The sequence below is a fragment of the Centruroides sculpturatus genome, unplaced genomic scaffold (genome assembly GCF_000671375.1).
Source record: "Centruroides sculpturatus isolate CEXI.00-Female unplaced genomic scaffold, Cexi_2.0 scaffold1075, whole genome shotgun sequence".
In the NCBI taxonomy this organism is placed as follows: domain Eukaryota; kingdom Metazoa; phylum Arthropoda; class Arachnida; order Scorpiones; family Buthidae; genus Centruroides; species Centruroides sculpturatus.
In genome coordinates, this window is record NW_019385215.1 from 130,083 (window position 1) to 144,000 (window position 13,918).

At 38.7% G+C, this 13,918-nt stretch overlaps 1 protein-coding gene and 1 pseudogene across 1 annotated transcript; both read left to right on the forward strand.

Moving 5' to 3' along the window:
- Positions 1 to 500: 500 nt before the first annotated feature.
- Positions 501 to 2,023, forward strand: LOC111636261. The gene is made up of 2 exons (XM_023381469.1): positions 501 to 1,968; positions 2,016 to 2,023. Exons 1-2 carry the CDS (start codon positions 501 to 503, stop codon positions 2,021 to 2,023), a joined length of 1,476 nt encoding a protein of 491 aa, XP_023237237.1.
- A 7-nt stretch (positions 2,024 to 2,030) lies between these two features.
- Positions 2,031 to 5,337, forward strand: LOC111636262 (annotated as a pseudogene).
- The last annotated feature ends 8,581 nt before the right edge of the window (positions 5,338 to 13,918 follow it).

The following is a 13,918-nucleotide window of genomic DNA, read 5'->3' on the forward strand; positions in this document are numbered from 1 at the left end:
TGTTTGAAAGATTTTCTTCCATAAAATTAATCGATTCTACACTAATCCGACTCAACAGTTCCAAAATATGTATATTTTTTTGTAGTTTTATAGGAATCGTAATTATAGGGACCGTAATTATAGGGGGGGTCGACTGTATACTATATTTTCTAACTTGTACTTTCTACTACTGTAAATAAACTGTAAATATATTCAATTTAAGTGTGGAGGTGTGCTTTCCAACGAACCTGATTCATTACATCGAGTCGTGAAACACAAGAAAACAACTCAACGAAACGGAGTTGGGAAGGAACGGCAATAAGATCTTCACTGGCGCAGTCAGCAGGATAGTCTTGCAACTCTTCAGGAGATTCCCGCAAGAAGACAGGGAAGTACTGAGCCCACATTCAAGGACTTAAGAAGAAAGAAAACAGCGCAGGACACTTACGAAAGGAAGAGCAGCCGGAAATCGAGGCGGAACACAGCTATTGGTAAGTTGTTCTTAATTATTCATATTCAGAATGCCGGGACGCAGAAGGACTCAAGGGTCAAAAAAGGGGATGTCGTGTTCCGAGGATCTGGGAGGTAGGACTGGTTTTAGTCAATCTCAGGAAATGGATACAGAGTCGGAAAGGGAAATCTTAGAGGTCGAGGTCATGGATAACTGGAATAAAATAGAGGGACAGATAGAGTCAGACGATGTAGAGAAATTATGCCTACAAATTAGGCTAGCTGAAATAGAATCTAAAAACAAGGAAATGGACGTTAGAAAAAGTGAAATTGAAATGGAAATTAGAAAAAGCGAAATAGATTTAGAAAGAGATCGGTTACGAAATGACTCTAGGGCTAGTAGTAACTGTGAGCTGGGGGGTAACTTGGATAGTCTAGCGAGGAAAATCAGATGGGCTCTACCCAAAATGTCGGACAAGGAGGCAGAAGTACCTTCATGGTTCCGTGCTGTGGAAGTTGTATTACAAACATACAACGTACCAGAAGAGCTTCAGGGACAGTTAGTTTTAACGGTATTATCCGAGAAATGCAAAACAGCTTTAAGTAGACTCACGGCAAATGAAATCAGAGACTACGAAACTTTAAAACAATTCGTGCTGGACGAATTAAAGTTGTCTGCTGCAGAGTATCTTAAGGAGTTCACTTCCTCCGAAAAGGGAAGTAGGGAAACGTGGCCCCAATTCGCGGCTAGGATGGAAGACCTTTATCGGTATTATTTGAATAGTAGAGGCGTAGATTCCTTCGAAAGATTGAAGTTAGTTGTTTCGGATCATCTTAAGACTAAGCTAGATGCCGACACTAGGTGTTACGTTTTATTGCAAGAGGGTAAGGGTTGGTTCCCACCGGAAGAGATAGCCAGATACGCTGGGAAGCACGTGGAGGCTGTAGGAAAGGGAGATTTTAGATGTAAATCTGAGAGAGGTAGAAAAGTACCGTGCCACGACTGGTATAGGGAAGCGAGGACCGCCGAGAAACCGGTAGAGGCGACCGCGAACAATAGAGAAGAGAGGGAGTCTAAGATCAAATGTTTCACATGTGGCTTACTGGGACATTTTAGCAGAAATTGCCCTCGGAGGCATACTAAGGAAGAAAAATCGAAATCCAAGGCAACACGAGAAGTTAAAGTAGACGAAATTGTAAGACCCAGCAACCAGCTAATCGCCAGAGTGAACATTGATGAGGACACAATCAGTGGGAACATACCTGCTAGCGCTAGCAGAAACGTTGAGCTTGCTTGTCAGGATCGGCAGTTTTCTGCGATAGTGGATACAGGAGCAGAAATAACGGTAATCAGGAAGGCTCTGATACCCGATCACATGTCTCGTGCTGCGGGAAAGATAAGACTGATCGGTGCGTTCGGACAACAGGTAACTGCGGCCTTGGTTACCATTCCTGTCAGTTTGGAAAGACGGCCGGACAGAAAGGAAGCAGATTACACCCCAGTTCTAATAACTTGCGCCCTAACTGATGAGCTTAATGGTACCACGGATGCATTAATTTCCACAGCCGATTATTGCTCTTTGGAGGAGGCTAAGCGGGCTGAGACGAATGAACGGTTACAGTCGGTCGTGAATGAGATCACTATAGAGCGCGATGCAAGCCCGATGGCTGACGGTGAAGACAGTATCGAGAGTTCAGACGTAAGCGACAAAAGCAAACGATCACTCCATGAGGCGCAGGTTAGGGATGAGACCCTCAAGGATAGTTGGGATTTAGCCAAACAAGGAAAGAACGGGTACACCATAGACGGTGGTCTTTTGTATCATATGGATCAGTGGTATGGGAGGAGAATAAAGCAGGTAGTTCTACCACTGGAACGTAGGGTGCAGGTACTAAAGTTGGCCCATCAGTCCCCTTGGGGAGGACATTTAGGAAGTCGCAAGACCACTAACAGAATCAGAGAGGCATTCTTCTGGCCGAGTTTGGCGACAGATGTGAAGAGATATTACCAAGCTTGCCATAGATGCCAGGTACGCGCTCCCTATCAGAAGAATGATCGTACACCAATTAGTCCCCTCACTAGGCCGGATAGAGCGTTTCAGGTGGTGAATCTGGACGTAATTGGTCCGATCGACCCACCGTCTGCTAGAGGACACAAGTATGCCCTTTGCCTCATAGATTTATGCACGAGGTGGCCGGAAGTAGAATGCATTCGTTCTTTGCAGCCAAGACAACATGTAACGCATTATTACAGGTATTTTCCCAAACTGGATTCCCCGACTTGGTGTGTTGTGACCAGGGCACTAACTTCACGGCACAACTCACCCAGGAAATGCTCAGACGTATGGGCGTGTCTATCCGATCTTCTACTCCCGATCATCCTCAACAGCGATGGAACATTTTGTTCCATCGCTGTTGAGCGATGGAACAAAACGTTCAAAAATATGTTAGCACACATGATACAAGAGAACAAAAGGGATTGGGACAGGATAGTTCCCTTTTTGTTATGGGTGTATCGAGAGGTGCCGAGCGAGACCACTGGTATATCCCCGTTCGAATTGTTATATGGCAGAGCTCTGATGGGTCCTTTATCTGTCCTGAGGGGCATATGGGCAGGCAATGTTAGTCCTCCCGATAGTCTAAACACCAACATCAAGGAATATTTAGATAAATTAACCGAAAGGATTAAGGTAGTACATAATTATGCTAATAAAAGCGCAGCGTCCCAACAACAGGTCTACACAAGCCATTATAACCGGCATGCGAGACGAAAGGAATTTGCAGTAGGAGACGCTGTCCTAGTTTTAAAGTCACTCTGCAGCCGCAAAACAGATGACAGATGGGAGGGTCCGGGCGTCATAGAGGAAAAGGTACGCAACGGGAGCTACCAGGTAAAAATGCAGAACAAGGCGAAGAGATGGGTGCATGTCGATAAACTGAAGCGGTATGTACGCGAGATGCGTTCCATCGGGGTTATATTCGAAGGGGATGACGACTTTGGCAAAGTTATGGCTGCCCCAACGACATCCGGAAAGATCGAATCCCCATCGGGAGGAAAACGGGCAAACCTAGATTCATGTTCACAGTTAACCAAGAGGGAAAGGATAGAATTAAGAAATGTCCTAGAGGACTACCAGAGGCTATTCGATTCGAGACCGGGGAGAACAGCTGCCGGTTGCCATAGGATTGTCTTAAAGGAAGGATGGCAACCAAAACGCCTAATGCTGTATAGGATACCTCTGGCTTTAAAATCCAAAGTGGACCAGATAATCGATGAATTACTCGAGGCTGGGTTAATCAAAAGTAGTTCCTCGGAGTTCGCTCACCCGATTGTTTGCGTTGCAAAGAAAGAGGGGGGAATCCGGCTCTGTGTAGATTATAGACATTTAAACGCAGGCACTATAGCGGATAGATATCCTATGTCCCATCCGACAGAACTCATCTATCAGATTGCTCAGTCCCGATATATAACCTCACTAGATTTAAGTAGAGGATATTGGCAAGTGCCTCTAGATCCTAGATGTCGACACATGACCGCCTTTATAACGCACAGGGGACAATTTTCTTGGGAGGTAATGCCATTCGGGTTAAGGAACGCATCTGCCACTTTTCAACGTATCATGGACGAAGTTTTAGCCCCCCATAAGGCTTATGCGATGGCATATATTGACGACATTGCCATATTTTCCAATAATTGGCACGAACACTTGAGACACATAAGAAGCGTATTAGGTGCGTTACAAGACAATGGGTTTACCGTGAATATCGCTAAGTGTCAATTTGCACAACTGCATATCAGATACTTAGGGCATATCGTTGGGTCAGGTCATCATAACCCCGATCCTGATAGAATTGAGGCAATCACCAGGTTAGAACTACCAAAAACAAAAAAGCAAATGCGTAGTTTCTTGGGGATCTGCGGCTATTACCGAGACTATATCGAAGGTTTTGCCAACGTGACGGCACCCTTAACCAATTTATTGAATCGCCAATCCCCCAACGTCATAAATTGGGACCCCGTGGCCACCCAAGCCTTTTGTGCGATTAAAGAGAGATTAGGGAAGGTTCCATTTTTGTAAGCACCCGACCCAGAAAGGCCATATGTGTTATTTACGGATGCGTTGGAACATGCTGTTGGCGCGTGTCTAGCCCAGATGTCACCCGAGGGCAAGGAGAGACCGATAGCCTTCGCAAGCAGGAAGCTACGCGGGTCGGAACTACGTTGGGCTACGATAGAGAAGGAGGCATTTGCAGTGGTATGAGCTTTAAAAAAATTTCATTATTGGGTATATGCCATTAAGGTAATAACCGACCACAACCCTCTAAAGTATCTGACATTAAGCACGCCTCATAGTGCAAAATTGGTACGTTGGGCATTGGCGTTGCAAAATTATAATGTGGAAATCGAGCACAGGAAGGGGGAAAATCATACTAATGCTGATGCCCTATCCAGGCTGGAAGTCAGGAACAATCCGGAACCTCCAGATCAGACGAACAAGGCATATTAAATTTCGTATTAAGTCCTTCGGATAGATATAAGTGATATCTACAAAGTGATTCTGAATATAGATTAATGGAACAATTTGTCAATGATAATATTGTAATGTAAATATGTGTGTGCTAGATGTTAAGAACTTATAACGGTAAATAATTTGTTAGTATACAATAATATCTATAGTAATCTGCTCCTTGTATTATAAAAAGGGGGAAATGTATTGTAAGAACTGATTTGTGTAATGATAATTATGGTGCGTGGTGATGGTGTATGTTTAGGTCAAACAGGCTTTTGTTAAAGCGCAGTTTGAACCTTGTCGGTGGGAGATGTAAAGTAGTGACCTTTTAGCGGAGTGGGGACAAAAGAGGCGCGACCTTGTCAATTGGACCCACGTGCGGTCGGGTAATACCACTTGTAAAGTATTGANAATTAAATTAACTTTAAACTTACAACAGAAAATTCATCAGAAATTTCAAAATTTGTTTCTGTGGACACATTTGCCTCCGCCTTCTGATTCGCTTAAAATTTCTCTTTCTAAATTATTCTGAGATATTGGTGACATTTGTGTCATTTGAACACTACTTTCATCAGCTCCTTCAATTTCACGTTCCGAATCTAAAATATAAAAATTCAAAATCAAAATAAAATATCTTTATTTTAAATTTCTAAATAATAAAAACGCGATCCGTGTTTCAGTCTGTAACGACCACTTAAATTAGTAGTTTAATCATTATTAAGTTCAAAATTAAAACCTAGTTTTCTATAACATGAAAAACTGCGAAACAACCATGAATAAATTTAGCAAATAAGTAGTCAAATATTTGAAAGAATTTGCTGCTATTGAAGACATTCTTTATCTTATGTATGACGTTTTATTATTTCTATTTAGTTATGCAGGGTGCATAACTATGTATAACCACGACGGGAAATGTTGTTAGCGTGTCAAGGGTTACAACATGACATTGGTCACTGACCACTAATGTTAAAATATTAAAAAAAATTATAACATTGAGTATAAATAGTCTCTTGGTGGTCGAATTGAAAAATTAATTCTATGACATTTTACTTCCTTAATTAAATATGTAACAAAATCAAAAATCTAAATTATAGATATATTAGCAACCAGAGACAGGAAGATTGATCGAAGATCCTACAAATATGAAACACTGCTTTGATTTACTATATTTTTAAAAATAAACTTTTAATTATTTGGGTAAATTTTTCTAGCCTTTGTCAGAGAGACAATGGAAACAATTTTATTACTGTATACAGATTCTGGCTCTGCTGTGATAAAGACCATAGCATAGGTTTCAAGAATACACAGTATCTATCCTCTGTGTCAATGATCTTGTCGGAAGTTACGTGACTGTTTATGTGAATACTAATATACTTGCTTGAGATTTATATCCAACTATTTCTATTGCAATATGCAAAATATTTACCAGTAGGAAGCTCTTGCTCCAACTCTTCCGGCCCATGACCGATTACTTGACAAGGTGTACTTCCGATCATTCCAGCGGGTGACTCTCCTAAGGTACTGTATTATGTTTCGCTTAATGGACTGTTTGCTTACGAAGCAAACAGTCCATTAAGCGAAACATAATACAGTACCTTAGGAGAGCGCACACTTCTCATCAGTCCTGGAGGTGGCCCAAAAACGATCAGGTCATAAGGTGCTCCATAACTAGTTCCTTCGGGCGGAGGTGCACTTCCTATCGTTCCAGGTGGCCTATATGCTATCAGTTCACGAGGCGAAATATAATAAATTACCTTAGGAGGAAGCACACTTCCAGTGAATTCAGGAGGTGGCCCATAAACTATCACTCCATAAGGTGCTCCATAATTAATTCTTTCAGGAAAGGTACATTTCTGACCGTTCTGGGAGTTGACCCATAACTGATGTACTGAAATTTAAGCACAAAATTAATAAAAACTATTTTAAATATAACTGTAACTTTACATTTAAAAATGTTCTCGTAGACTTCAATATTGTTAAAAATTTTTACTTAATCTTTAACTGACAACAATTATTTTAAGTTAATAAAATATTCTCCAAATTGAAAATGTAGTGATGATTTTTGTTTTCAAATATTTGAGGAGTGAAGCAATGTAAATGAATTAATACAAAAGTTTAAAGAACAAGCAATGCTTTCCTTCTGTACACTTAACACGAAATTTTCTTGACACGCTATTTGAGTTTACTTTTGTTGAAAGTAAAAAGTTATAATTTATAATTTTCTGATACACTCACCTGATTATTATCCATAAAATAAGAATTGTTAGGAAAAGGCAAATTACCCCAAAAAGATTCTCTTTGGAAATCTGTGAACGAACATTTCACAATTAAGTTATGTATTTTCGTAACACACCTATTGTATTAATGATACAGTAAACTATGAATACATTTACCGGCAACCTCTTTTAAAACTGTTAGTTGCTGTCTGTTAAAATATTTCTTTAAGAATCGTTTTATATTATTAATAATTATGAAATGGCAAAAGCTCAATTTTGACCGTAATAAAATCCTCATTAGGTCCGATTGCTCAAGGCGTACGACACAGGAACCCATCTATATCTCACACCCTTTATCCATTAAAATATAAAAGCTTCAATGAGTGTAGTATACAAAACTCGCTGAAAGCATTGATAAATTTTCGACAAAAAGCACGGGTTATTATGCTGTGAACTGAATGAATCAAATCGTACCCCATACGCATACACTATCTTCCAGGCATACAGAAAAACATTCAATTTTATTTATTTATTATTATTATTTTTTCAGTTTTCGATGTTTCTCAGTCCCTCCGACTTCAAAATTGTAAAAATGTTGGAAAAATCGAACACCGTACTTTCCCTCTGTTATTTATAACATCAAAAAAGTAAAAATAATTATAACAATTAAAATTAATGTATCATTATTGATTGAAAGCCATTGGGGATTTGTTTAGTAGAGTAATTTTTACAAATAAGCATCACGAAAGGCAGTCTGAAATCTCTAAAATTATGCCACAAAAATTAGCATTGAAGCATTGTTTTGATTTCACTTAAGGACTTGCCATGAAACAACTAATGTAATTAAACACGAAATAAGACAATTTAACTTACTTATTCCACTCATTTTTTCAAAATTTAATCGCTTTCAAAAAACTTTGAACCGCCAACAATCGCTTTGAATAAACAACTCGTTTCAACAATTCTCAAAATTGTATTGTTAAGAGTTATTGTGAATATTAGGGCGCCTCTAGTGGGCTAAATAGAAGCTGGCATTTTGGTTGGAATGCCCATCATAGCGGGGAGGATAGGAGATGACGTTTACGGGTTTTATGACGAAAGGTCTCTGCCGACTCATACTGTGCTCTTATCTGACTGTATATTTTCAATTTAAACAAACGTTATTTTGTTTATGACGTGTCTAGTTTCGTTTGAGAACCCGTAATGTAGCGTTACAACAGTTAATATATCAATGGAAAACCATGCACCACATGATTAGATAAATGCTGGACACCTTGCGAAAACTATTTTATATTAAAAATTTATTTATTATTTATAATTATCTCCACAACTACTTTTGCTTAAATTTTCTCAGTAAAAATAGAATCCGAATTGCTTCCGTACTTTTTTACATCGCCACGTGTTTTATTGGGTACGGGATGTAAATTTAAAAAAACCAAATACGTACACGTTTAGTAAATAAGAGTGAATAAACATTTGAGAGAATAGAAAATAGCAATTATTTGTTTAAGTTGACTACGTATTCTATTCGAAGTGAATTTAAATAAATAAATGGCCAAGACAACGCACTTGACACAACTAGCATGTGATCGTAGGATTAGTAATAAATTCAGGAGCCGTATTTTGATCATCGTCTCTCGTCTCTGAGAGACAGTGTCGAGTCTCAAACTGGTCTCTGATTAGATAATGATTTGTTTATGTCTCCAGAGATCATCGTGACTCTCCAAACGCTTTTCTTTACTTATTGCAAGAGGAATACTTCCTGCAATAAATAAAAAAATCCCTTGATTGGACTCATATTGCAATCAACGCATTTCCAGCTGTTAAATACAATGAGGAATCATTTGTAAATAGAAAGGAAATTTAATAAACTATTCCAATCTGAGTAGAATACTTCAAAATCAGTGTATAATCATCTTTTTGGATCCTGGGATACACTTTCATTTAGCAAAGATTTCCAACCTCATTTAATAGGCCATCTTCAGGCTGTAATTTTATTGGAACATCTTAACCGTTAAATATTGTTCTAAATACAATTGAAGAATAACAATTTTTGAAATATCTGAATATAAAGCAAAAACAACTAAAAATTAATATATATAACGAGTAACAGTACTTTGGTCTTCCAACAAACTAATATTTTATTAAATGCACTTCCACGCCGCTGGTAAACCGTCCGCATTTTTTGCTTTAATTGCAATTGCTTTAACCTTTCAACATGCTTTTGTATATTTCAAGTTTTTCAGCATTCTGTGTTAATGTGGGAGAGTGGCGTGCGATGATATTTGATGAGAGGGATGATGTGTTTCCATAAAAATTATAAAGTAACCTAATCACTGGAAGCATTATACAAAATTTTGGTATGTAGCATCCACGAGCTAAACCACATAAATCAGGTGCTCTGTAATGCGCGAATGAGTAAAATAATCTGGCTGCTTTACACAATTCAAATATTTTGTCTGTAGAACCTGTCTCGTGTTCGACAATACAGCGCTTTCATTGGGAATATGTGTATACGAATTTATATTCAAATATACAATAGCAAACTTATCATTGTCTTTCACATGCATAGAAATTTGTAATAAAATAGATTATGTGGTTATAATAAAGTACTATAATTTGCGACTTGAATTATTTAGTAAGTAAAGAAAAATTAATGATTAAAGTTGCCATGTGTTGAAGTGAACCACTATATAGTTGGTGTTCAAGTTGCAAATCAATTGCCGGCACGGTTTCATGCGTACTAAAAATACTATATATTAGAGAATACAAAGGGAACGTCGCTTCCACAGCTTCCATTGACTGCGTACCACTGGTGTAAATACTAAATAATGTTAGTCTCTTTTCATTTTATCACCAAGCCCTCAGTCTGCGCCATTCAGGAGAGTACCGTGTTATCAGATGCCATTCTTACGTTACATTGATGTTCTTTGAATCAAAGTTTCAAGTTTTTTTGTAGTGACACCGAAGTAATCCTTGTCTATTCGCAACTGCATTTTTTCATATCGTATCCTGTACACACCTGCCATTTCTTTTGTTTCTAGTTTATTCTTATCGTTTCTTAATCTTCGATACATAGTTGTGGCTTTTTTATAATCATATTGGACCCTTTATGTTTTACGATTTATTTCGTGATGTTAGTTATACCTCTGTTAAAATAAACTTCATGATTCCACTTGTTTTTTTAGATTTGTATCCTCAAACCGTCTAATCAGACCTTCTATCTAGTTAGTTTCATATCCTAGTGTGGTGGCTGTTTGTTTAATTCTGTTCAGCTCGTTCACTCTGTCTATTATATTCTCTCAATATAAAAAAGCTCTTTTGATAAGTGCCTGGAATGCCGCAACCTGGTATATAAAAATCATTCGAATTGTAAGGGATGTATAATGAGCTGTGTGTTGGATTGATGTATACACTTGTGTTTATCCTTACATTTTTAAACTCTACATTTATATCTAAAATATGCAGTTGTAGCAAGCTTTTGTGTTCTACTTTCAATTTCAGCCCATCTTTGTTACTGTTAATTATGCAAATTTAGAGAAAAAATTTAATCGTTTAGAAATGGTTGTAGTCCAACATTTTTTGTTTATATCAAATTTTTCTTTCTTACTGCTGTTACTTTTTCTTCCTAATTTTTCTGTCAATCTATCATTATTTCCATGAACTTCAATTTCCCTTCTAAATTTTCTTTTATGTTCGACTTTGCCACATTTATGGCACTTTATATTTGATTATTCTTTTGCTCTATGATCACTGAACATATAGATTGCACATAACCACTTTACACTAGAATACTCCACTGGGAACCTGCATCCTCTATTGTGCACGTAATTGGGAATTTTTTTTTCTTCTGTATAGTAACATACTTTTACCGGTCTGTATCTTGCTATTCGGCATAAAAACTCTCAATATAGGCTAGTATGCTATTCACGCCAAGTAACATTAATTAGTAGTTAAAACTGAAAGCCTTTTGCACCTTCATGCAGCATGTCTCTAATGTATATCCCTCCATCAATTTTACGTGGGAAAAAGAAAGTAGTGTGGCTATAACTTTCTTGGATCTATGCGTACGTAGAACCTCGGAAACATTGATTTTTTCAGTTTAACATAAGTTTAACATGCTACCGTACATCATCCCGGCAAATGCATTCCAACCTGCACGTTATGTGGATGCCGCCATAGCCGCCTACTAAGAAGAAGTTTTTGTTGCCATCAACACAAGATCTCATAAACAGTGTGTAAAGTAGTGACCTTTCAGCGGAGTGGGGACAAAAGAGGTGCGACCTTGTCAATTGGACCCACGTGCGGTCGGGTAATACCACTTGTAAAGTATTGACTTGTAAACAAGTGTAAACAAAGGAAGCGCCGGCTTTGTTAATTGGACCCACCTGCAGTCAGACGGTAATGGTAAGCAAACAAACATAAACAAGTGGCGGACGTTTGTGTAAGCTTCACTCTCGTCGGATGACGGCAGACCCGAGTGTAAGCTGTTCGGGCATAAAAAAGGGTTGTGATTGGTCGAAAGTTTCCGTTCCAAAATCCCTTAAATTGCGGGGCAAACGAGAGTCAAGGAGAGAAGGGCAAGAGACTGATACACGGTTGTCTCAGGCACTTGGGAAGCCCGCTGAGCGTAAAGAGAAAGTGTTGTGAGAAATAGAACGAGTTAAGAAAAAATTAAAATTAATTAAATTAAACTTAATTAACAAAGAAATCCTCCATTTTCCTTTGTGTGTTAAAATTTTCCCTGGGAGGAAATTCATCCTTCCGTGCCCCGGAGTAACTTCCTTTCACAACGGAACCCGAAACTGAGTCACCCGGACATCTTTCAAAAAAAGCTACGATTGGTGAAACCCGACCACGAGACCCGAAGGTATATAGGCCAGGTACCGCACGGAAGGGGGGTCGATTTCGCTTACCCAGATCCAGGACGTCACGCCGACTGCCTCGCCACTCGAGCCTGGGGACGATCCCAATACATGTTCCGATCAAGATCCTCGACCCGAACAAGTTCTTCAATCCATAACTAGACCGACATTCATCCGAGGTATGACCCAATATTGTACACTCTCTCTCGGCGCGGTCCCTTCGAATAACGCGCAAGTAGGTAGTCTTTGTATGTTAGGATTATGTTGTCTAAATAAATGTTTGTTTGTTTATTAAAAAGTCGTCTTTATTTCGAGTATCGTTAACGCTTTACCGACGACCCCTCTCACCTCCTCCACTCTCACAAGCTGACTGAGGTCTCTCCAAAGATTATTAGTTCCCAGACGCCAACCTGGCATGTGAATTCACCACGCATGGTCATCTTGTACATATACTATGTTTTCTAACTTGTACTTTCTACTACTGTAAATAAACTGTAAATATATTCAATTTGAGTGTGGAGGTGTGCTTTCCAACGAACCTGATTCATTACATCGAGTCGTGAAACACAAGAAAACGACTCAACGAAACGGAGTTGGGAAGGAACGGCAATAAGATCTTAACTCAGTGAATTAAGCAATATTAGTTTAGCAGTAAGTGCAGCAGGTTTCTCACGTGCTAAGTACACACATGTACTCAACAGAGTCAAGAAGACGCTATTTCCAATCTCTACGCTAACTAACAGGAGGGAAGTTATGCACATACAACCGGCCTCACCATACATCGGTCCGCTTTCTCTATGCATTTGCCGCATATTTAAACAACATGGTCTGCTCCTGCCCCTGTCTCCATTACCTAATTTGCGCAGATTGCTCTGCAATGACCGAGACAAGCTTTCCACCCTTGAGAAGTCAGGAATTTATGCAGTTCTGTTAGAAAATCCCATAACGGGGAATAGCACGAGATATATTGGGGCCACAGCAAGAATGTTGGCTACCCGCCTGACTGAACACCATGATGATATAGCAAAAAGAAGGTGCAGCACTGAGCTCGCAAGAAGAGTGTGCGACATGAATTATAACCCATTATGGGCCCACTCCACCATACTCAGGGCATGCAACGACCGAAGACTACTCTATATATATGGGAGTCACTATATATAACAACATTTGAAACGTGCAACACACCTACTCTGGAGCTGCCAAATATATGAATCGCCCTATACAAGCGATTAAACGGCGAATTACATCATATGTCACGTCACTGACAGGAAGCAGTACCATGCATGCGCCGTATTACATCATATTCGTAACATCGCACGTAATTCAAACCGTTGCGGAATCGTATGAAAAATTATTTAATTTTAAATTCATGTGTTCTTCTATCGAACGTTCATGTTCGATTAAAACATTTTATTCGCCTGAAGACGACGGAAATATATATTCGTCGAAAGCGCTCGAATGAACGACAAAACAAGTAATAACGCTAAACACAGTGAGTTTTAACTACTAATTAAATAAAAACTCTCTTCGTATTCGTACTACTTTTCCATACTCTGACATTTTTTCTATCTCTTTTCTTGTTATTTCATAGGGTATGTTTAATAACTGAACTCTTAATATATCCCCTCTATCTGATTTACTGTTTATTTTTTTTTTCCAGCTTTAGTTTCCATCTAGAATTTTTCAGTTTATTTCTTTATTAGATGCCGTAACTATGCATATTCTTTCTGTGATTTTATCCACTTGTACAATTTCTCTGGAATCATTCAAGATAGCCAACATGTACATAATGAATTCTGTCTAATCCACATTATCTTGCGTACTAATACGCAAAACTAATTCACTAATCTCATTTTTCGTCTTCACTTTAATAAACATGTAAGTGATTATCTCACAA